Source organism: Danio aesculapii, chromosome 13 (genome assembly GCF_903798145.1).
Source record: "Danio aesculapii chromosome 13, fDanAes4.1, whole genome shotgun sequence".
Classification (NCBI taxonomy): Eukaryota; Metazoa; Chordata; class Actinopteri; order Cypriniformes; family Danionidae; genus Danio; species Danio aesculapii.
This window is the reverse complement of record NC_079447.1, coordinates 24771225-24797313: the sequence shown is the minus strand read 5'-3', so window position 1 is coordinate 24797313 and position 26089 is coordinate 24771225. Positions and strand designations below refer to the sequence as shown.

The 26089-nt window shown below is 35.1% G+C and overlaps 1 protein-coding gene across 1 annotated transcript in view; it reads left to right on the top strand.

The window, feature by feature from the left end:
• The first annotated feature begins 4302 nt into the window (after positions 1 to 4302).
• The window catches only part of fbxw4 (F-box and WD repeat domain containing 4), a 50762-nt gene continuing 28975 nt past the window's right edge, over positions 4303 to 26089 (top strand). The window contains exons 1-5 of the mRNA XM_056471350.1: positions 4303 to 4670; positions 6719 to 6814; positions 7235 to 7420; positions 9368 to 9500; positions 10721 to 10815. Coding sequence (XP_056327325.1) covers positions 4486 to 4670; positions 6719 to 6814; positions 7235 to 7420; positions 9368 to 9500; positions 10721 to 10815 — 695 coding nt within the window. The 5' untranslated portion in view covers positions 4303 to 4485. The remainder of the gene's footprint in view (positions 4671 to 6718; positions 6815 to 7234; positions 7421 to 9367; positions 9501 to 10720; positions 10816 to 26089) is intronic.

The following is a 26089-nucleotide window of genomic DNA, read 5'->3' as shown; positions in this document are numbered from 1 at the left end:
ATAAGGCTATAACATAAAAAATTTTGGAAAAAGTGAAGCGCTATGTATACTTTCCGGATGCACTGTATACTAGAATGATTTATGAAAAATCATGTGGCAATAAAGACTAGAGTAATTTCTGCTGAAATTTAGCTTTGCCATCTCAGTAACATATATTTCAATTGCAAAAATAATTCAGAGTTTGAATATTTTACAGGATTTTTAACCAAATAATTAAAGCATTAGTGCAAAAAAAATCAAGAAAAGTTTTACAACGTATATTGAACAAAGCAAGATACACAAATAAATAAAAAAACAACAACTGGCATTTACTTCATTTCCATTTCTTTCTCTTTGCTTCAAACTGCTTAACAATTCACTTGTTTCTAACTGTCAACAGTGTCATCTTGTGATACATTGTAAGGGTTTGTGACAAACAGCTATTGTTGTGAAAGAGATTAACTGTTGGTGAAGCTAAAAAGTGAGGAATTAAGTTTGTAAAGCACAATTTAAATACCGACAGAGAGAGTGAGAGGATGTGGCTGTTAAAGAGGTAATATCTGTGACAGTGCATTGAACTAAACCGGCCTCAGTAAAGGAGATAGGGGAAAGTAAAAGGATACAGAGGTCTGAGTAACTTGGTCACTGAATGGACTGAGGTCAGGCCACCACTTTGGTTCAAACAAAAGCAGCCACCAAGTAGTCGCATTACTGACAATCACACACCATAACCTAGGATCAAATAGCCCTATTGTGGCACTAATATAAAAAACATGTTGTTGAATGACAAGCGGTGAATGCTTACATGAGATGGGGTCCTCTGTCAATTACAAGACACTCACCATACAAAAAGAAGAGGAGGAAGATGAAAAAACTTCAAGGCAATTGAATGTGCCATAGAGTGAGGGGTGGACAAGCTGAGTGATTGGAGGACAGGCCGAGAGAAGAAAAGAACAAAATTACATTCCACAAGCAACTGAGCATGTCTTCAGAGAAATAACGTCTATAGAGCCTCAAAAGATGAGAGGCGAAGACGAATAATAACAAACCTAAATTCTGCGTCTGGACTGTGAAATGAATCTTTGAGTTGAACCGATAAGTAGTTTCAGAAATCTATGAGATTGCATTCAAATCAGTCCTGTATTAAAGTACGGATTTAAACTGGGATGCCTCAGACAATTTAAAAAGCCATTTTTGGTTGCCATTGTTAACACGGTTTTATTACTTTTGATTGACTTTCAAGCAACTTATTAAGAGGTTTATACTCTTATAACGACAAACTTGATTTTATGAAGTCATCATGAGATCATTAATTGATTCAAAAAGTGTTTGTTTTGCACATTTCTATTATTAACATGCCAAGGAGAACTTTTTACTGCTAATGGCTTAAAGATGCCATAGAATGAAAATCTGGATATACCCAGGAACATATGAATAATAAGTGTTCAGTACATGAAAACAACATACCATGAGCCTTAAACATTGTTTCCTCATTCCCATGTAAATTCCATGAGTGTAAAATCTTGGTAAAAAGGCCAATGAGAACAAAACACTGATGCACAGATCATCATTAATATACATGCCCCAGGAAGCATTTGATTGGCCCCAAAGTTTTTTAATGAGATTACAACAATGATAATTTTCCCCCTTATTTTTGAGTTTATTTTAGCTTGTATTACTTATTATACATGTATGGTTCTTATTATGAAAATGAGCAGGCATTGTAAAGCATCTTATCTCGTCACAGCTCAAGCTAAAGAGGTGTAAGGGTGTACTTATTGTTGCCCAGGCATGTTTGACTCAAACTTCTAGATTCGTTAGACAAGTGTGAGTGCTCCGAATCAGACTCAGGCATGGTTCAGTTGGCCAGCCCTGGCCTGATTGGAAGAGGTGTGCCAGTTTGGGCTTTGGCGTAGTACGCTTATAGTGTGAGTTCAAAGCATGCCTGAGCCTGAAACTAAAGACGCAACATCAATATTAAGGTACTGTTTCATATGGATTTATTCATCATTCTTACTTTTAAATGAATACAAACTGTCATAGTTTATTAAAGATACAATCCCTTGCTGCACATCAGCTGCCACTTTCAGCAAACTCCCTAATTAATATGTCCATAATAATGACTTACGTGAACATTTATGAGTGTCAAAAGTGGTGTCACTGCATCCCAAACTACTAAAAATAATGCAAAACAATACAACTAAAGCAATGTACTGAGCAGGAGCGATTCTCTTTCTGTTAAACTAAACAGTTACATCATTGATGACGTAAGCATGCTCCGGCTCGGAAGGTAAAATAACAGTGTGAGTGCAGGCGGGGGAAAGGGAAGGAGGGACAATCGCGCCTGAGCTCGGTTCAAGACAACCGTGCCTAGTGTGAGAACACCCATATGTATCTTTTATTACTTTAACATGTATATTGTGAAATTTGCCAAGAATGTTTGCAATGAGGCAACTAACACATGTACTGCTGAGTATAAGGCCCCATTTACACTGCCAATTAAATGTGACCCAATTCCAACTTTTTTGCTTATATGTGACACAGATCGGATCTGTTCTATGTTCTCCTTTATATGTGGAAATAAATCAGATATAAATCGTAAATGTGACAATGCGACTGGATTTATTGAGGCATTCCATTTTGTACGTCATTAAACTTGCGACATTGAACTTCTCGGCAGTTTAATGGCATAGAAGGAAGAGCGTGTGGAGACACCGACGCGGTAAACAACAACAACAGAGGAAACATGGAGGAAGAAAGTGTCAGTTACCACAATTTGCTCCCACCAGATCTGAGATCTCTCTGGTACCAACAAACTCCTCTAAATGGTGGAAGACACCATATATAAACTATAGGCGCAAGCTGCGATGACGGTCCACCGCCTCAAAATCATTTAGTTAAAAACAAGACAATTTCTTCCATCGTGGCTAATGTGGTGCAGATGTTAGAACCCACCTTTCCGCATGCACGACGTCGTAAATTGTATGGCATGTGTAAACACATTAATTAGACATGGATCACAATTAAAAGAAAGCATAAACGGACAGACAAAAAAAATCTGATATAGGCAACAAATTGGAATTGGGCATCAAGACCTGACAGTGTAAATGGGGCCTAAGTGTCTAAAGCATGTTTATGAATCGTCATGTCATATCACCCTGCAGCTTTTTCTGGAGTAATAGGCCACCAATAAACTTCAAAATCTGTGAATGCAGAGTTTGATATTAGTTTTCATATACATTAACACCACAAAGTACAACTCTAAATACATCTCTGTTGGCCTCTTATGTACAGTATAATTTAGCCTATATTTGATCCAACTCTGGAGCAAACTTTCATTTCATTCACTCACTCTTTCTAGCTATTCCTTCACTGAAAAAAGTGTTGCATGCAAAACTGTTGCAAACAATTTATTTGTGCTGAATTTAAACAAACAAATTAAATTGAGCAATGTTCAACTTAATTTGTTTGTTTAAATTCAACACAAATAAATTGTTTACAACCACTTAACGTAAAAAAAAAAAAGTAAATTCAAGGAATCATCTTTGAATAATTTTTTTTCAGTGTTCTTGCGTGTATTTCAGAGTACATCACTGTGTGTGTGTGTGGTTGTTAAATGAGCATGTACGGGTGTTTCCCAGTAATAGGTTGCACCTGGAAGGGCATCGGTTGTGTAAAACATATGCTGGATAAGTTTGCTTTGGCGACCCTAGATTAATAAATGGACTAAGCTGAAAAGAAAATGAATGAATTTAATTTAATTAACATTTATATGAACAGATGCTGTCATCACAGCTATTTGTTTGATACAAAAGCATTTCCATAGCATTTTTGCAGATGCAATTTATTGATAAAAGGTTTATAACTTATCTGCATTTATATTTTATACAATTATATTTTGATATGATTCTTTTTTATTTTAAAAGTGTTTATTTGATGATTATTTAACAATTGCATTTTTACAAAACAAGTTTGTATCTTTTACTACAAATTGGGGAAGTTCTACGTGCTTATTTAGTTAACAATTAAACACTACAAAATATTAAAAAATAATTACAGTTACCGCAATACATCTCCAAATATTTGGAATTTTTAATTAGCTTATTATTTTTTTCCCTTCCCTTCTTTTTTCATAATATATTACTAAGCATGTTAATATGCTAATTTTAGTTAAATAATACTTGTTTCAATATGTTGTGAATTTCATACAGAAAAGAATTTAAAAAAAAACAGCAGAAGCTTGAATGAAGATATCACAGAAAATAGGCTGGATTTTAGCACATGCTGTATATACCGCTTTACGCACGGCGTGGGTCACGTGACTCTGCTTGTTGTGATGGCTTCCTTCGCTTACTGTGTCTACATGCTTTGACAAAACCATGGGCTTCTGCGTGTTCCTGCGTCAAACCGGCAAATGTCCTCTCAGTAAAACCCTTCATATCATTGGAGGCAGACGCAACGTGACAAAGAAAAGAGAAGAGGTGCTGAACTGGAGCAGGAGGCGCAATGTTTGTGTTTCAGTTACCCGAGGATGTGCTCTTCCTCGTCCTCTCCTACTTGGATCCAAGATCGCTCTGCCGCTTCTCCCAGACATGCAGGAGAAGCTACCATTTCATCTCCAGAGACGCTGTTTGGAGGAGAATAGCTAAAGACATGATCAATACTGGCCTGACACGACAAGGAATAGATCTGTAAGGATTTTGAGATACTGTAGCTCTGTTGCTAGCTAATAGTTTTCGGCCTACGAATAGAAAAAAACAGAAGTACGTAAATTACGTAAGGTGACGGTCATTCGCAGCTGTGACGTAACAAAAGCTGCGTATGTTGTGATTCAGCTCGGGTCTTACGCTGATGGTCATGTGGGTTTTGTTTACACTGCAGCATGTTTGTGAAAGGCGTCAAGACAATGAATTGATTAAGTAGTAATTATGAAAAGATAAACAAGTTTATAGTTAGATGTTTGTCACTTTCTATAAATACGAACTTTGTTGATGACATTTAAAAGCATTAGAAGCACAAAACCCATTTTTGTTTTGATCTAATTCTGCACGTATTTTTTTATGTAATTGTTTACATGAATATGCTAAAATATTAGTTTTGTTAACAAAGGTGTGAGTAAGTCCTCATATTTGTGACTTAAAATGTAACGTAATATAATATAACCCAAGCCTTTCGCGGGGGGTATGGGGGGTACATTTTATTAACTTAAAAGGTTGTATGATTACAATAAAAATGTGTTTTAAAAAATGTTATATACTTAAAAATATATAATTGTATAAATAAATGACTTATTAATAAGAAATATTTGGAAGTCATGAAAAAATATCTACTTATTTGAACTTCATTTAGCCATTACTCACAGATTTACTCCAAAACTAACAAAAGACTCACATGTTTGCCTTTGACTTTACAGAAGCCCCACTGAACATCAATATAAAATTTTAAAATAAATGTAGCTTGAGTGCCTGAATTTGTTTATATTTTTTGAAGGTTATGTAATCATAATTTTCCTGACAATTCTTTGGGGAAAAGCATTATAGGTGTATTAAGTGATAAAAACCCTTCTCTTCAAAAAAGTTCTACCAGCCCAAATTACTGCACTGTTATTACTCATGACACCCAAATAAATGGATTGAAAGCTAATTTCTCCATTTGCGTTTCAACAATTGGTTTAGTAATTTTGCAATTGCCTGCTGGAAGGAAAGTTCTAAAAAAAGGGCACCTATTTTACCCCTTTTCAAGATTTAAGATAAGTCTTTTGTGTCTCTAGAATGTGTCTGTAAAGTTCATCTCAAAATACCCATCAGATTATTTATTACACCTTTTTTAAATCTGGGAATTTTGAGCTGTTATGACACTGTAGCTGTTTTTGTCACCTGTACCTTTAATGCAATTGAGCTGGTTCTCCCTACCTACCATTCCCACTTGCATGTCAGAGCCGTAGCCTTTACGTAGATAACCTTCACAGTGACAGACAAGAATGAAGCAGACTTCCCTTACTATAGTAAGAACTTTCCCAACTGGTATTTGATATATTTGTTGTGGAGTTAATTCAAGTCTTTCTGCAATGATCAGCCACAAGCAATGTTGTTAGAATGTCTGCACAAGACATGTCTGCAAGTTACAAAATAAACCTGATTTATCGACCATGAATCGGGGTTAAAGCATCTTCTTTTATAATTGTACTGACACTATACAGATGTGGTGATGAATTACGTAGTGATTTTACTGTAGTCATTACAAACATACAGGTACACTGTTTTAAAAACGTTTTATACTTGTAAAATTCATTCTTGATCACATTTTATGACGATTGATGATCACAGAGAGCTGAACAGGTCTTTTAATCCAAGTTGCTTTGCGCACGTCCTGTCTTGTTGATGTGATGATTATAGGCGTTATTACGGAGACATGTTAATACGTGGCTGTCAATCAGTTCAGTGAAAAAACTCCTACGTGACGTTGCGGTGGGCCTCGAAATGGGATGGATTTGGATCCTATTTTAACATCAATTTTATTTGACGTTATTATTTATTTTAACGTCAGGAAATAAAAAAAAGAGACTTATTGTGTTTATCTCACCTTTGATATAATATAGTTGATACCTCATTTTCATCATAGGTGCCCTTTAAAGCCCAGCCTAAAGACAGCAATTCTGGCTTAATCTTGCAAATAATCAAAAATAAACTCAAATGAGACCTACAATGAATCCTCTGACTATTCTTCATTTTTGTTTCAGGTGTCATTCAGTTCCTCTTAAGGATAGAGTCAGGGTGTCCCACAACTGGACCCATGGAGTTTGTCGTAAGGAAATCCTTTTAAAATGGAAAATTAAGTGAGTTCTTATTTCTTATGTTTTCATCATCACACTTTTTTACTTCGACTGCACCAAAACTGTGCTTAGATAATATAAATCATATATGAAATAACCAGCCATATGCTGATGCCGAAATACAATAGTTTAAACAAAATGGCTACACTTTGTCCCACCCCGTACTGTGAAAGAGAGAAGGGAAAAGGGAATTCGAAAGTAAGCTGGAAGATGTCATACTTTCATCGTCCAGCCCCAAAATACATATTTTTTTCAGAAGTTTATCCTCTGACTTAGGGTGTGTAGTTGACCTTGCCAATATGGACAAGACATTATTGTGTTTTTTTATTAGCCTCCTCGTCACCTTAAGCCCCAAGATACAGATTGAACTACAGAAAAAACATGCGTAGGAGTAATTTCCATTCCTTGATTGTTCGCCCACAGCTTGTTGCCGTGGATACAGCTGGACTGTGATGTGCTGTATCTCTCCCAGGCTGCAAACATCAGCGCGTACCATCTGAGAGCGGACGGGGGAAAGTTGCAGAACAGCCGAGTCGCCCTGTTCTCGGGACACCAAGAGGACGTCTGCAGATTCACTCTAACAGACACACACCTGATCAGTGCAGGAGGGTAAACGATCACTACTTTCAGATAGTTATAATGATTTGCTTCAATCTGATTGTCTAAAAAATGTATTTATATATTTTATATAAGTCAGCAAGTATGATCAGATTTGCACACATGGTTGCTGCCTTAATTATTAAATGAAAAAATAAATAACTAGATAAATGACCAAATCATAAGGCACTCGAAAAGTAAGTGAAAAATTAAAAGCCTTTATTAACATGGCTATTATTTGAAAAAAGAAAAAATCAGCACTATTGCACCTACGCATTTCAGCAAAACTTGCCTTTATCAGGGTAACCATAATAAATAAATCAATAAATAAACAGCAAAAATCAGTCCAAGGCACTTGAAAAATGTGGAAAAAATAAAAATTAAAAAATTTTATATTTGTCCACATTTTGTGAGTGCCTTGGGTGATTGTTGTTGTTTTTTCTGATGAATCCCTTAGCCAAAGAGCACTGACAGTTTATTTAAGCTACCCCTGAGCACTTTTTTTTGTTTGATTTTGGATAAATAAAAAGATTTTGATTGAATGAATGAATTACAGTGCTGATAAAAAAACTAAAATTATAATAAATAAATGCTTTTTTAACATGAAAAATTTGTTTTATTTTCATTAGCAGTGTGTGATAATTAAAAACATTTTAGTTTCATGTCTAAATAAATAAATGAATTAATTAATACAATGGTAATGTTCTCCCCGCGTTCGCGTGGGTTCCTCTGGGTGCTCCTGTTTCCCCCACAGTCCAAAGACATGCGCTATAGGTGAATTGGGAAGGCTAAATTGGCCGTAGTGTATGTGTGTGAATGGGTGTTTCCCAGTGTTGGGTTGTGGCTGGAAGGGCATCCGCTGAGTAAAACTTATGCTGGATAAGTTGGTGGTTCATTCCGCTGTGGCAACCCCTAATTAATAAAGAGACTAAGCTGAAAAGAAAATGAATAAATGAATTATTAATACAATTATAATAATTAATTACATTTTAAAAAATAAATTTAAATGTAATTTCATCTTTCATTCATTCATTTTCCTTTGGCTTAGACCCTTATTTATCAGGGGTCGCCACAGTGGAATGAACCGGCATCATTTCATTACTAGTGTCTAATAATGAAAACAGGTTTAGTTTTATGTTCAAACCCTTTAAAATGCTTTAGAGTGTTATCTATTTCTGCATCTAGCAGCCACTAGTATCCTTCTGTTGAGAGAGGAAACAGGAATGTGCCAGTTTTGCTGGTTTATTTGTTATTGTGCCACTAGGTATTACCTACATTTAAACAGTGTGAAAGATTAACTACAATAGCTCAGCCATGCACTTTGTCCTCACTTTGTGGTTTGAGGGTTTGGAATAGTTTGTTGTTAAATAAAAACACCTAATGCATAACTTTTAAGGGCCCTGTGCATTTTTTCTCCCAAAACTCAGCATAATTATTTCCAATAAATTTTCTGGATTATTTTGCAAACTTTTATTTTGATGGACTGTCATGAAGGTGCACAACTTTCTGTGTGTACAATGGTGTTTATGACATAAAATGACAAAATACTCATGACGTTACTGTCAGAGCAGATCTGGAGATGATGTGTCCATGTACTTGTAAAGAAATGCTGTCAGACATGCTACATATGTGTAAAGTAAATCAAACATCGATGTTATTTCAAACAGACACGCATGCAGATTTTGCATTTAAACAGTTTATTGTGGTTTAAAATCTACATACACTAGTTCATGTGGCATTTTAGGCCACCAAATTCTGTAATGTCAAGGTGATACAGCTAATTTCATGACTTTTTTTACTAAATTCATGCTATTCCATTTGCACATTCTGCATCAGCAAAAATCATAGTACCTTTCTTTTGTTTTATATTTCATTTGAGTTTAATTGCTATTTCATAATTAAACAAAAAGAATGTGGTGTTTCTCCTACTAATCATCATTCTGTTGTCTAATTTTTCAGAGATGGTAAAATAATTGTTCATGACAGAGGAAGTGATTACTCTGTGGTGTTTAATGGCCACAATCAGGAGGTGAACTGCATTGACTGTAAAGGCGCTGTGATAGTCAGTGGCTCCAGAGACAAGAGCGCCAAGGTGAGGTTGTGTTTTTTGCATATGCTTTCATTTAATTAAACATGGTGTCTGTGGTAATATTTTGCATTGGCTTCTTTTTTTGCCATTCAGAGAATCCTAAAGGTTATATGTACCTTACATAAGGAATAATTAACAATGGACTGTTGAACTATTAATAAATACTGTAAGTACAGTATTAGTAAATTGACGTTATAGTTTCTGCATTTTTTTTCTTGAATAATTCAATGGGCCTGAGTCAATTATTCTGCTTAAACTAGGGTTATCATACCTAAAGATTTTTTTCATCCTCAAATATTTCCTTCTTCTGCTTCTCATCTTCATCATTGTTTTGTTTTTATTTCATTTTTGACTGTTTTAGGCTGTGAAAAAACTTCTGTCATGCAGCGTAGTCATATTTAACTGTAATGTATTCAAGACCTTCCACCACCTTAGCTATGTGTTTCCCTAAAAATGATTGCACACCTTAGAATTTTTATCAGCTAATCAGCCCTGTAGTATAAGGATAGATATTCATTTAGGTAAAGGAAACAGTTCGTAGCAGCATTGTGGCTCAGTGGTTAGCACTGTCGCCTCACAGCAAGAAGGTCGCTGATTCGATTCCCGGCTGGGTCAGTGTAATTTCTGTGTGGAGTTTGCATGTTCTCCCCGTGTTTGCGTGGGATTCCTCTGGGTGCTCCGGTTCTCCCACAATCCAAAGACATGAGCTATAGGTGAATTGAGTAAACTAAAATTGGCCATAGTGTATGAATGTATGTGTGTAAATGGGTGTTTCCCAGTACTGGGTTGTGGCTGGAAAGGCATCTTCTGCATAAACATATGCCAGAATAGTTGGCAGTACATTCCGCAGTGGCGACCTCTGAAATAGAGACTAAGTTGAAGGAAAATAAATGAATGAAACAGTTTGTTTGTAGTAGAAGAAAATAAATCTGCCAATTTGGACTTGACCTAATCAGTTTAAATCTAACTGAATGATGCATTGAAGCTGCTACCTAAAGTGACCCTGTGCTACTGCTTGGCTGTTCAGCTTGGTATGATGTCATACTAGCATCCTGTTATCCTAGCCATTCTACACACTTATTTGAGAAACATGTTAGAAAGACATGAGGAACTCATACTTTCTGGAGAAGCAATACATTTTTTTTTCAACTGGCTGACCAGTGATGACCTGTTACTTTGAATAAATTTAATGTATCCTTTTTTTGTTTGTGATTTCATTTTAGATTTGGGCTCTTACTCCAGATCGTTTTGGACAGTGCCTACATACAATCCCCACGTATGACAGAGTGTGGTCCGTGGCCATTAGTCCATCTCTAGGGTAAGTCTGACTCATTGTGTTGTGACAGTTGTCATAGAGTTGAAGAGTCTTAGCAATTCTTACAGTGTAGTGTATCAAAATAATTTCTCCCAGTCCTTGATTTCCGCTAGTGGATAAAGGATATTCGATAAAGCAATGTTGTTCCAAGACTTAATTTCTTCTGTGGAAAGAAAAAGAAGATGCTTTTAAATATGTTACTAAATGAATATGTTTTTAGACATTTCTCAAAATATCATCTTTTATTTTTCACAGAAGAAAGCATGTTGTATAGTTTTGGAACAACAAAAGCAAATATAAAGGTGGCAACACTAAATCTCCAAAAGTCTACTAATCTACTAATAAAAGGCTACTACATTGTGTGTGACAATTCAAGTACAGTGGTGACAAAAATTGGGTGAACCGTAACTTGTTTAGACTTTGCTTTAAAAGAAAATCTGGCATCCAAAATCCACTTCAGTGGCGTGTTTTCATTTACAATATTTTAAAGCACGTAAAAGTTTAGACATTTATTTACATGACCAAGACATTTTGAGGCCTGCAAATACAAACTTTTTCAAACTATTTTCTATGTTTTTTTAAAAGATACTGCAGACATCTTAGTGTAAACTGAAGAAATGTAGTCTTGTAAAAACAGTGTAGGCAAACATGTGTGTGATGTGTTTAGTCATTAAACATGTGCGAGAACTTGCCATGTTAGCAGATGCACAATATGATTTCACCAAGTGACATTGCCAAAAGCTTGTCTGAAATGCATAATACAGTGTTTTTAGTCTGTTATCTGCATGTCCATCTGAACGGGGATCATTTTAACAACATTGTCATCTAGACAAAACAGTTCCATTATTATTACATTGTCATTGAAGCATAGTCAATAAAAATAAGAAAACTCCCAAAGTGTGAACCTTTTATTACAAGAAACATTAAGAAGAAAATTGAAATAACAAATATTCATGCATCAGAACTATTTCATGGGGCTTTTTAGGCATATTAACCCTTGACAATAACATTTTTTTTATCGATTTTAAACACATTAGATTAGACTTTTACATTAATGTGTGGCTTGTTTTGATAGGACAATGTGTGGCTGAGATACAACATTTGAAAATCTAGAATCTTAGCGTTCAGAAAAATCTAAATATTGAGTAAAATCACCTTGAAAGTTTTGCACATTAAGTTCTTAACCATGCATATTACTAATTACTAAACGGTTTTGATACAATTACAGTAGAACATTTACTAAATATCTGGAACTGAATCTTTATTTAAAATCACAGTGATTTTTGGCATTAAAACACTATATTTCTGATCCATTCAATGCATTTTTGGATATTGCCAAAAAACGTAAGTGGTGACCTTTTGTGGTCCAAGGTCCCATTTGTGACATTGATCATGCTATGCTCAGACATTCTTGTTTGAGATTAAGTGGAAGCTACTTAAATTTTTTTCCAATTAAACCTTTCACTAAACTTGTTAACAAATGTGAGATTAAGTCCTTCTATTTGAGATTACAGCATGGATTATATTATGTTTGAATCACAAATATAAGCATTTGACTAGAGACCTCAGACTTTTATTTCCCTCTGCCATTTCCACTCGTCCATGTATCGTCTCACTAGTTAGACATTATTGGTTTGATTCTGCCACATACCCACTGGTTTCCTCTGTACTTCTCCCCATATGAATCACCAACAGACCTGAACATCAACCTTTGGTTTCATCAAAGCGAATTTGAGATCTTTCAAATAATGAAAGTATCAGTGGGTTTAAAGGAGCGGGCGGTGGGGGGGACAGAATCGTTACGGCTCGTGAGGTGAAGTGGTCATAGACAGGGCAACCCAAAGCAGGTGGCCAGACCCTTTTTTAATACGTACTCTTCAATTTATTGCCATGCCATTGCTTTGAAGTCAATTAGCTCACACCTCTGAAATGCAGATGCAGAAGAATGTCATCCCGGCCCCTTGCGGCTTGGAAAGCTGAATCTCATAGTGTGGAAAAAGGCCTTAAAATGTCCCCTACACTGTTTTCGACTCTCACCCGGACAGTGGCGATGCATCATGGAGTGTTTCTTTGTGCTTTTAAACGCACCAATGTGTTGAACCTTCCAGCTGATAAATCGTTACAGAGCTCTTTCAGTCTACAACTGGTTAACCGTTTCTCCTCCGATACATCTGGGAAGTCTCTCGATGTGATGAGCTGTTTAAACAAGTGTGGGATGGAGTGAGACAGGCGAAGTGGGAGAGAGGAAAAAGCGTGCAGGATATTATGGTGAAGCGGGGTTGCCTTTGATTGCTCGGCCATGTAGACTCCCACACGCTTAATGACACGCAGGCACATGAAGCTGTAACACTAGCGCAGAGCCTCCACCTGCCCCTGATCCGTCAAACGCACCTTCACGGCACTGCTGAAGAAATGGAAACACTGCGCGCTGGGAGACACTAAAGGACACCGGCCGCCCCTCGGCTACGTTCTCATCTTTTGTCACTATCGAGTCTGTCTGTCTCTAGCAGAAGAAAGCCGCTTGCTACTTGAGCAGATGCAATGGTTCAACGCTGTTTTAGTCACTCAGCCGAGTTATTAATCCCCACTGCCTCATCTCCACAGCCACAAATTTAGATTTCAAAAATAAGAGACGATTATCCACATCATTAATTCTCCAATTTGATGGCTGAAATAGCAGGCCCCTGAAACAGACTGCTGGACTCAGATAATGAACCACACTTCTTTTTGTGTATTGAAGTTGACTTGAAATAAAGTTATCAGCTAAGTTACAGAGGGGTTCAAACCTTTCGATGCTACCAAGCAACCAATTTCTAAACATTTATTGGCAGATATAGTTGAAATATCCTTTAACTCAGTCTAAATTAATAAAATTAATTGTTAAAGTAGGCTGCTATTTAAAATAATGAATAGGCATTTACCATGGTTTGGAAAAGTCAGGGTTTTTATACTGTTCCTAAGGTATATTTAAGGGTTTTTTGTGTATTGTAAAGAAATCTGTGCTTTCGAAACTAATGAAGACAGCAAAAGTAAATGATCTATTTTAATTATTTAGGCTGGCATGTTTACTGTTCCAAAATATTATAAATGTTTCCTAAAATAAAATAAATTGTTTTAGGGGTTTTTTACCCAGACATTCAAAAGTACTTACTTCATTATACCGTGAAACCGTGATATTTTTATCCAAGGTTATCATACCGTTAAACATATACCATGCCTAATAATGAATATTTTATTTAGTATGAATGCACTAAAATTCTTAATTGTTTGCTAATAGTGATTGGGAAGAGCTTACAAAAAGATTTTTTCAAGGGATGTCACGATCAGTTTTTTTTGCCCTCGAGTTGATTTTGAGTATCTGCTGATACCAAAACCTGATCCAATATTTCTATAATACATACAAAAATAATAAAGAGAGCGAAGAACCTGATCTAGGATGTTCCTTATTTTTTATTTAATTCACCTTATTTTAACATTCAACAACTCCGTTCACAAACAGAGCACTTCTGTGAGGTAGCTTGAACATAGTAAATAAAGTAAATTCTTCACTTTTAGACTTTAGTGCAACAGTAAATATAAAAAATCTAATATAAAAACAAATAGCACCTCAGCTTAAAATACCCTGCAGGCATGTAAACAAAAAATAAATAAAAGTGCCACAGTGTTTGCAAAGCCAGTAATGTGCTTGCGTCCGATTCCGTTTGAGTCTGAAACCTCGTGATCGGGCCCGATTTCTGATCACGTGATCAGATCTGGACATCCCTACTTTTATCTCTTTATTTAGGATGAATTCTCTTCTTTTAAACTTTCCATTCTTTCCACACTGTAAAACCCAACAGTCAACTTTATAAAATGCAATGAGTGTAGTTAACTCAAAATTGACGGAAAGTTAATTCTACTCATTTGAAAAGCGTTTTGAACTCAGTGTTGTAGGTAATGAGTTAATTACTTGGGTACTCATTACTGCAGCTTATATAGATTAAGTTCACAGCACTCATAAAGATTCGTTTTTGAACTTGTTGCAATCGGTTTCCTTAAACGGTTTTAGTTACCTGAACTTTTTGGGTTTTGTAGTGCATTTTCAATCACTTATAAGATATAATATTGATGTTTCCAGCAAAATATCAATCAGCAATAGCATTTGTAATATTGATAGTATTACATTACATTTTTGAATACAAAAAGCCAGTAAAAATGGACAGTACTAAAATTTACAATGTTTTTTATCAAATAAATAGTCAATAAATTTATTGACCAACTCCTATATTCGAAATGTATTTACTGGGAGAATTAAGCATTTTTATTAAGTAATATTGCATAATTAAATTCTTAGTTTTAATTTAATCGTTTAAATAGTAATTAAATAATTTTGGTCAGTTGACAACATACATGCTTGGCTGTTGTTCAAGTATTTGTAACTGTAATTAGTATAATAGTATATGTCCGTTCTTTAGAAAACATAATTAAAGATTAGTTAAATATCATGTATTTATACTTTATTATTTATCCTGGACTTTTGGTACACCCCAAAGACCTGTTTAAAGACCTTTTGCAGTTTTGAAACCTCTAAGCATGTTTTTAAAATGTATCTATTGCAGGAAACTGTTTCTGACTTCATTGTTTATTTTTAGATTCATATGTTTTACACACTTCTATAATATACTATCCAATAGCTGATATTTTGGAGACCGTTTTCCGCTTCAGAAGATCCCTTTCGTACTTTTGAGCTCCACCAATTAAAAAGCAACAGATGTCTTCTAATTGAGAGTGCGTTCTGCTTTCAGTCCAACAGCAGTCAGGAGCTGAAACTGTAGACGGAGAGGGTTTCAAAATAGTGCTTTGCGCAGTAGTGTGTTTTAATTTGGAAACCTGAAGGAATAGATTGCGAGCCCTTGTGTTGCAAATGTAATTGTTCCAGCTTCACGCTTGAGGTATCTAAAGGACAAGCAGCAAGAGAGGAGACGCTGCAGTGAGCAACGGGTCTGGGAGAAAGGGTGAGGGACAAAGAAGAGAGAAAGAACAGAGAGAAAGATGTAGAAAGAGTGTGCATATGGTCGCCTCTGACACTCAGGTGTTAGGGGCCGTATTGTTCCAACCCAATGCAGAATCACACTTGTGTATAAAACAAAAGAACCGTGGAAGAAAATATAACCTTTTTTTTCTTCTCGCACCATTTGCTCAGACTCTGATTTCTATTTAACTCCTCGTTGGTCTGAAAAAGTTATATTTAAAAAAATCTGCTTACCAATCCAACCCCCTCCTTCTCTTCTTCTTCTTTTCTTTTTTTTAAATTATGTTCTTACTCCTTTTGACATACTCTGTTACTCATATTTAAGCCAAAGATGGCAAAGCATTTTGGTGTCAGAATCAAATTTAATTTACAAAAGTGATTTTTAATGCATAAAGAGCATAATAAAGGCAAGTGTCTACTTTAGAATTTTAAACATAGGAAAAGGAATGTCAAAATATGATGATTGTTGTTGTTTTAATGAAAGAAAGTGGATACAATATTGTAGATTAAAGGATTAAGATTCAAATAAGACTTCATTCGTATTTGGAGCACTTTTTACTTTTCCATTGACTCATGTGGATGGTTGTTGTGAAAAGATTGTTAAACCTAATGACATTTAGTTGCTGTCTTCTGTAAAGGCAAAAATGTATTCTTATTTTTTCCTTTTTTGCTTCTTGAAAAAACCCTTTTCGCCTGACCTATTTACACATAATATCTGTGAAATGGGAAGGCAATTTTATGTCAAACAAAAAACTTATTTATGCGACATTTTTAATCATAAAATAATGTTATGTTTCAATTATTATTTATCCTTTTTAATTAATTTAAATAATTTTGGTCAGGTGACAATGTACATTTGCAGCTGAAAGGGCATCTGCTGCGTAAAACATTTGTTGAATAAGTTGGCGGTTCAATTCGCTGTGGCGACCCCTGATTAATAAAGGGACTAAGCTGAAAAGAAAATGAATGAATGACAATATACATGTTTGGATGTAGTTCAAGTAATTGTAACTGTAATATATATCTGTCCATTCTTTAAAAACAAAATTAAAGAGTAAACTATTATGCATGTATTACTCCTCATTATTTATCCTGGACATTTGGTACTGCCAAAAGATCTGTATCAGTACCTTTTGCAGTTTTGAAAACTAAGCAGATTAAAATTTTTATTATTTTTATTTTTTTTGCTGTTTTTTTTTTTTTTTTTTTTTGCTTATATCATTCGATCTAATTTTTTACATTTTGTCTTAAAGCAAAATAATAATAATAACATTTAAAGCACCTTGTAAAACTTTTGAAACGATTCGTTTTCTTAAGATGAATTCACAACTAAACATACTACATGAACTATTTCGTTTTTAAAACTAAATCTTTACTGATTTGAATGCTGCACTGGTCCATGATTGAAGGTAGGGGACACATTTGCCCAGATTTAATAATTACGTTAAAATAAAAAAATGTTTAGACCCTCACCATACAAAATATGATAGAAAACTATGTTATATATAATTTATAGTATCATTTAACTTATTTGGGGACCCTCAGATTTCCTGGGGCCCTAAGCGGCCGCTTACCTTGCTTATTGGTTAAATCCGCCCCTCACTATAATATACTATATATTGTAGCTGATATTTTGGAGACCAAGTTTTTGTTAAAAATGTGACTTCTGCTTCAGATGATTACTTCCTAGTTCTTTTTTTTGGCAAGAAAGAGATTAACACTTCTGAGAAAGAGTGCATTAAATTTATGAGTAGTGACAAACACAATGTTACTAAAGATTTGTATTTGAAATAAATGTTTTTATTTTAAAACATTGTGTCATTGTAAACTGTAGTTTGTATTATAAAGACAATCTTGCTGGAAATATTTAGAACAAGAATCATTTGAAGATGTATGATTATATATGACATATCAAATCTATTTAGGAATCTTATTCCTGACCCCAATTGTCATTTTAAATCTTTGTACTTTATGCTACAATCCTTTAAACCACAAGATTCTACTCGATTACCAGCAAGAAATGTTTCATTATTTATAATGTAACACAGTTTAAACGATTACTTGTTTTATACATTATATATAAGTGGAATTCAGAATACTTTAGTTTATGTTCACATACATTTATGTTAATTTAAAATGCTTTTTCCACCATATTTTGACATTTTTATTTTCACAAAATTATTTTGAAACATTATAAAAAGTATTTAAGTAAACGCTTCTGAGAAAGAGTGCAATAAATTGATCAGCAGTGACAGACACAATGTTACTAAAGATTTGTATTTCAAACAAATGTTTTTCGTTTAAAAATTAAGATAAGCCGCTTAAACATTTTCAAGATTGCTAATATAAAAATACGTTGTAAAGGATCAGCTGAAACCTGCTAATAATGACATTAACGACTGCTACAAATCCACCTCATCTCCTTCTAAACCCTCCCTCTCATTTTGCCGTCTTTTTTTTTTCCAAGGAACGTTATCTCAAGGTCTGTTAGTGGGATATTCCGGCTGGAGTGAAATGCCAAGGCTGACTGTCATCTATCTTTTTGTCGTCACTGATCCTAAGCATATCCAGTGGCCCTTGTCCTATTCCTGAGATTGCTTTTTTTTTTGCAATTTTTGGTGCCTGGGCTTTTTCTCCGCGTTTTATTTCTTTTATATTGCACCATCTTCTCAGGCTTTTTCGGTAGGTATATTAGAGCGTAATGTGTGCGAGCGATGGGCAGGACCAGTCCTGTGCAGACTTGAAGAACTCAGTGGTGAATGCATGACTTTCACAGCTGATGTTGCAATGTGAACGCCAGCTCTGAAATTCCCTAAATGGTGTCATATGGCTAGCGGTCCCAGCATAAACTGTGAGACCGCTCCAAAAAAAAAGGCCCCTCTCCCATTGCGAAGGTAATGGGCACTCTGGCTCCCTGCATTGTTCTCATTTCACTCCAGTGGCTTGCTCTTCTGTTCTGAATTCCATTTACAATCTCATATCAAAGAGACAGCAGCGGCCATGTTGAAGTAGGAGAGACAAAAAAAGCGGCATTCACAGCAACCCAAATGATTCCTGATTCTTGATCTGTAACCCGTGAGCTTGACTGGTTCATCCCCCCCGCGCTCCAGCCCCCCTCATCTCAGTCTAGTCTTTGTCTGTCATGTCAGACTTCAGACTCTCACCCCAAATGTTGATTCATCTGCTCCTGTGCGAGGAAAGGCCCTGATTGCTACTAATGGCCTCTGATTAGCATACATTTTATCTTGAGGACACTGTTTTAGGACCTCGAATGACTCGTTCAGTTGGTAATGTGGCTCTCGGTGGAGAAAGCAACTCTTTCATGTCTTTCAGTTGCTTTTAATTGGAACTAAAATTGGTTGACAGTTTACATGGCAATTAACCTTTTCTCTACTAAAATAATAGTGGCTTGACTTTTTTAGCCAAATGTGTGATTTAAGGCTTAAATAAGATCTGTTAGATGTATTGTTAGAAAACTTGAGGTACACAAAAAAAGATTTTTGCTGCTTGTTACTACTTGTAACTACTTACTTAAAATAAGCTGAATCAACGCAAATCTCCCATTTTTTTAAGGACAACTTAATTGCTTCATGTTCAAACTACTTAATCTAATGATTAAGTTAACTTAATTTATTTGTGTTCGAACAACATGAAGTAATTGTGAACATGAAGTAACTACTTACTTAAAATAAGCTGAATCAACGCAAATCTCCCATTTTTAGGGACAACTTAATTGCTTCATGTTCAATCTACTTAATCTAATGATTAAATTAACTTAACTTATTTGTGGTCGAACAACATGAAGATGTGTGAACCCCCCCACTCCACAATTCAAAAATTTTAGATCAAACTCATAAAGAACAGGACAAAAGCAAAATAATTGTGCCAGAGTCTCTTCTACCCCACCACATCTGTCATATTTAGGAGATACAGAGGGAAATATTTCACTTACTCTAGTTTTAGAGAAATAAAGGCGATGTAAAATTTTACATTGCAAATATCAAATATTTTTACCATGTTTTTTTTTTTTTTAACCATTTTTACTACAGACGGTGGCCACTAAAGTATATAATCTCAACAGCAGTTTACATTATAAAAATAATCTTGTTGGAAATATTTAGAACAGAATCATTTGAAGATATATGATTATATATGACATATCAAGTCTATTTAGGGATCTTATTCCAGACCCAAATTGTCATTTTAATTTATTTTACTTCATGCTATAATCCTTTTAAATCACAATATTTTACTCAATTGCCAGCAAGAAATGTTTCATAATTTATAAAATAAAACAATTTTATATGATTACTTATTGTTTTATATATTTTAACTTTATTTTAACTTTAATCTAAGTTAGAATCACATAAATTTATGTTATGTTATTTTGAATGACAATGGAATGCTTTTTCCACCATATTTTGACATTTTATTTTTTGCTAAATTAATTTAAGTAACTTCAATTTCAAATGTTCTCTGTATACAGTATATACATTACTTTTGTAGATGTAATCCCAAAATAGGATGCATTCTGTTTGAAATGGATCAAGGCAATATAAGTGAATTATTTTAATTTTGAGAGTTTAATTGAAAGGTTTAGGGTCATTAAAAATGAAAGACAAAAATACTTATTTTAAAATATTTCTTATTCAAATAAATGCAGTACTAATCATCAAATGAATCTTGAAAAATATATATTTTTGTGGAAATACACACACTTAATGTTAAAGTAATTTCTGACACTGACAACTAGAATAATGGCTGCTGAACATTCAATTTGCCACCACAAGAGTTATTTCCTGGAACCTTTAGTAATATTTCACGATAATACTGTTTTTGTTGTATTATTTTGTTGATATAAATTTTACCCCAAACTTTAGCGTATAGCATCGTCACATGGCTTGCATGGTTCGGGACTTGTAGAGCTGCGCATCAATGGATTGCTCTTCAGTGTTTGGACTCTCAGCAGTGAATATTAAACCACACTGAACTGAACATATACTGACACTGTTTCAATTGACTGTAATCTTCTATGTGAAGCTGCTTTGACACAATCTACATTGTAAAAGCGCTATAGAAATAAAGATGAATTGAATTGAATAATATATTTTTAATCCTATTATTTTGGATTTATTATTTTGGACAGTACACCTAAATATTCCCTGGGTATCATCTGATATCCTGTGCATGCCATCCTTCATTGCTCCGTCTGTCTAATCCATTCTCTGTCATTCTCTTTTTACCAGTAGATGTAGAATTAGTAGGGAGCGCCTCTTCTGATAAATAGTTTCCTGTAGTGTCAGACATGACAGATTTTAACCGACAAGATGAGACTTGTTGAGTCTGGAAGAATCCATCCAGTCCCATGTAACACTAGCCAGAGTGTGCGTAAAAAAGTACATCTTCTACACATCCTCCACACAGAGATCCTGTCAGGTGGTTCATTAAGCTTGTTTGACAGAAAGTTGTCTGTTGTTAGTTTGGTGTCAGCACTTCATTTGCGGAGATAGTCCAAAAAGCGCAAACTTTAGTCTGAAATCTGCAATTTGCTCTTGTTAATCTATCAGATCCACATTCGTTTAGCTTATCGGACATTGTTTAATCGTGGTTTAGATGAAGAGGCCTCGCTTGGACGATCAAATGTGCTTGTTCTCATTGGCCGATGAAAATAATCGCAAATAATTTTGGTGTCATCACCCAGGGAGTTATTTTAAACAAGGATAATCAATGTCTTACACATGGAATCTAAACACGGATAGCGGATCATTTTGCGCTTCTTGTATGTTATTATAGGATCGGCCGTAACTGCATGGACAGAAGCGCTCCGTCTAACTGCCTCACAGTACGCACTAGCTCAGCAGTAGCAATGAGCCCACCGCGACCAGGCAGGGGGGATGAAAAGAGCAGGGCGCAAGCGTCAAAAAGAGAAGCAACCCCGAGGAGAAGCGAGAAAGGCTTCTTTTCGGGGAGGCCTGTTTTGTTTAGAATTGGTCAAGCACAACTACAAAGATGTTGCAGGGGTACTGCCTTTGAAATTTTCCAAAAGAAAATGATTGTTGGATAAACCGCCCCCAAAACGCCACTCTCTGGCAAACGGAGGGAGCGTGACCTATGACCCTCAGTATGAAAGTACAGCGAGACGTACCCCTCTATACCACCCTAAGCTCAACCCGCCCCGATTTCACCCCCTTTGCTCCACCTCATTCAAGCAAAAAGAGTGAGAGAGAAATTCATGTCATTCATTTTGCTTCTCATCTCTCTCTCTTTCTCTCTCTCTCAAGACTGGGAGGGCGAGTCGTGTCTTAGGAGTCAAGAATTCAATTAGTTAAAAAAAGGGGAAAAACAAGAAAGAAAGCAAGAAAAGAAAGAGTCTGCAACAATAAAGCGATAACGGACAGAATGTGCGTTCCCACACGTTAAATACAGGGCGCTTACTACTGAAAGCACAGCATGGGAGCTATAGCCTCTGACTGCAGGTGGTGTCCTGAATAATTGCAGTCAATATGCCCCTTCTATGCAGGCTTTGCACAAGCAGATCATTACACACATGCCACATACAGGTGTTCCCCAGGCGTATTTGAGATGGAAACTTTTGTTATTCCCTAAAAAGCATTTTTTTGGGAGCTGAGAAGTTAGCTTTGAGAGTTTAACTCTGTGGCTGTGGTGTAATGCACGACTGTCTGTGCTTTTTTTAAATGGATAGAAATAGCCTTTTGTCATAAATGAAAATAAAAGTCACAATTTAACTTAGAATGTTTGGTCACACTTTATATTTGGACATAATTCTTGCTATTAACAAACCTCTATGACTGCTAACTCGATAAACTTCTAATTTGCTGCAATATTATCAGGGTATCCGCAGGGTCTTAAAAAGTCTTAATATCCTAAATTTCAAAAACTAAATTTTAGGGCTTAAAAAATCTTCAATCCACTGGAATATTGTGTTGTAGGAGTTAAATCATTTTAAACAGGTCTTCATTTTTGTATGTCTACATAAAAATATCCAATTTGGCCAACACCCATCCAATCACTAACAATATAAAAATTGTGTTTATTAACTCTATTTACTTATTAATATGTTTTAATTATCTTCCTTATAATAACATAATATAACTTTGGTGTTCAGCCTTGTGTAAGTCTGAAATTTTTATTCATTATGGTCATAAATGGTCTTAAAAAGTCTTAAATTTGACTTAAAACCTGTAGAAACCCTGATTATGGTTTAAGATAGGTTTAGGGATAATAATATCATGCAATATAAATACTAATAAAAAGCCAATATCTTAGTGATTGTAGGTAAGAGGCCCACACAGAATCTGCGTGCACAGAAATCCGCAGATTTTTAGCCCATCGTTGAGACTATTTATTTAATTGACCAATATGAAAACGTTCATATGATTTAGTTTGTAAAGTTATATTTTCTGTCTTTTAGTAGATGTATTATATGAGAGACTTGCCTTATTTATCAAATCAGTGGATCTAATTGGATTTACATTTTAAACATAACGTTTTTTTTTTTTAATATATATATTACGTTTTTTTAGTTATGAATCCTTTCAAAATCCTTCCGCATAAATCCGCATATTTTTTTACAAAATTTTGCACAGAAATAGCAAAAAATGCCTGCCGATTCTGTAGTAATTAGCCAATTAATTGTAAGAATCTGTGCTTATAAAGTGTCACCACATATTCGTTTTGTACAATTATTTTTTCTCTTAAAATCACCTGCATCAAATGAGATTTGAAAAAAATATTCTTTTAAAAAGTACTAGTACTATTTTTTTTTAAGTACCAGGACAGGTGACACAGATACAAGGCAAAAGAATGTGACGATTAAAAACATGGTCTGAAAGTCAGTCAAATCATTCATATTTCATCATATCATTTGTTAGTGTTTCTTGTACAGAGAAATAAATACAGCATTAGCCATGTTCAGTTTTATTTATCTGTTTTTTTTTTTTTTTTTTCAAAAGACAATAAGATTACAGACTCAGATTTTGATTGACAATTTGAATCAGATTTTGGTGAATTGTTAAAAGGCATTGCTGAGTTCACAGCTGAATCCTTGTTCCTTGAATTCTCTGATTCTTGTATGCCTTAATCAAAGTCATATTCATTCATTTTCTTTTCGGCTTATAGTCCCTTTATTAATCAGGGGTTGCCACAGCGGAATGGACCGCCAACTTATCTAGCATATGTTTTACGCAGCGTATGCCCTTCCAGCCACAACTTAACACTGGGAAACACCCATACACTCATGCATTGACACATACTCATACACTATGGCCAATTTAGCTTATTCAATTCACCTATAGTGCATGTCTTTGGACTTGTGGGGGAAACCGGAGCACCCAGAGAAAACTCACGGGAACACAGGGAGAACATGCAAACTCCACACAGAAATGCCAACTGACCCAGCCGAGGCTCGAACCAGCGACCTTTTTGCTGTTAGGCAACATCGCTACCCACTAATCCGCCCCAAAGTCATATTTAAAAAAACAAAAACAGAGGATGTCCAGGATATACTTAGTTCATACATTGGCTTGCACTGTATACAGATCTAAAATCAAATAATTCTTACAGGTTTTAAAGAGTTTTGGCCTGCTAAAAATAAATGCCTAAAAAGATTATTTATCATATCGCATTTCTGTTCCTGGCTTATTTTTATTCCTGTCTAAAAAAAAACTGGCATTACCAACTATTAAACAACTTCTTGTGATTGAAGATACATTACTACAAAATATTTGTCAATGTTTGGCAAAATGAAGTTCAGAAGTTATTTTCAATAATAAAAAAAAATGTTAATTCACAACGTCACGGTGGAGCAGTAGTCAGCACTATCGCCTCGCAGCAAAAAAAGCAAGAAGTTGGCGCTTCTGTGTGGAGTGAGCATGTTCTCCCCGTGTTCGCATGGGTTTCCTCTGGGTGCTCCGGTTTCTCCCACAGTCCAAAGACATGTGTATGCAAGAGTGTATGGGTGTTTCCCAGTGTTGGGTTGCAGCTGGAAGAGCATCCGCTGCGTAAAATATATGCTTGATAAGTTGGTGGTTCATTCTGCTGTGGCAACCCCTGATTATTAAAGGGACTAAGGCAAAAAGAAAATGAATGAATGAAATTAAATGCACACTAGCGCATGATATAATTTATATTAATATGTTAGACTCGTTAGCTTAATTATTTAATTACTCATAAATAGTTAATTTATAAATTAACATATATTAAAACATTCCCAACAACAAAACTGTGGCCAGTGAAAATGCGGAGTGGCCTGTAACTTTGAAAATCCAATATCCACCGTATCTGTTGAGCAAAATGAGTTATTCTGTTTAGTATAAGTTTGTAGTCTTGTCGTCTATACTCCTTTAAATGTGTGACCTCTTTAAACCAAGGTGGATTCTGATTGGCTCTAAATATCATTCATTCATTCATTTTATTTTCGGCTTAGTCCCTTTATTAATCTGGGGTCGCCACAGCAGAATGAACTGGCAACTTTTGTTTTATGCAGTAGGATGCCCTTCCAGCCACAAACCAACACTGGGAAACACCCATACACTCTTGCATTGACACACACTCATTCAGTATGGCCAATTTAGCTTATTCAATTCACCTATAGCGCATGTCTTTGGACTGTGGGGGAAAGTGGAGCACCCGGAAGAAACCCACACGAACATGGGGAGAACATGCAAACTCCACCATGACACCCAATATCATTTACCAGCTAGAAAAAAAAGTTCTGAAAGTGATTCTAACTATATAGTTCTTTTATTTTGTTGTCATTAGCTAGAACTTCATTATTATTATTATTATTATTATTATTATTATTATTATTATTATTATTATTATTATTATTATTATTATTATTATAAAGAATGACTTTTAAAACTTTAGCTAATATCAACATTCAACTAAAATAACATTCAACTTTTTTAGGTTTGTCATTTTTTTGAAGACTATTTTGTAATTGGTCAGATAAATCTGGCTCCTAAATGTTTAATATTAAGTTTTTAAAAATTGCACGGCTTCCCTGTGAATCTTGTGCTCTGATAAATGTGTTTGTCATTTAATTCAATTATCATTTAGCTGTGCTTTGCGCAAACTTGTTGTTGCCTGATGTTTTTGTGTGTATTTTTGGGGTCTAAATTGATGCGGTGCTGTTCCACTCGGCTAAGCAAAAGGTGGTGTATGGAATGTTCCTCTGACCTCAGATGCAGGGGACATGAACAGAAAGCCAAAAGGTCTGTGAACTCGGGTGTGAGCTGAAAAGGG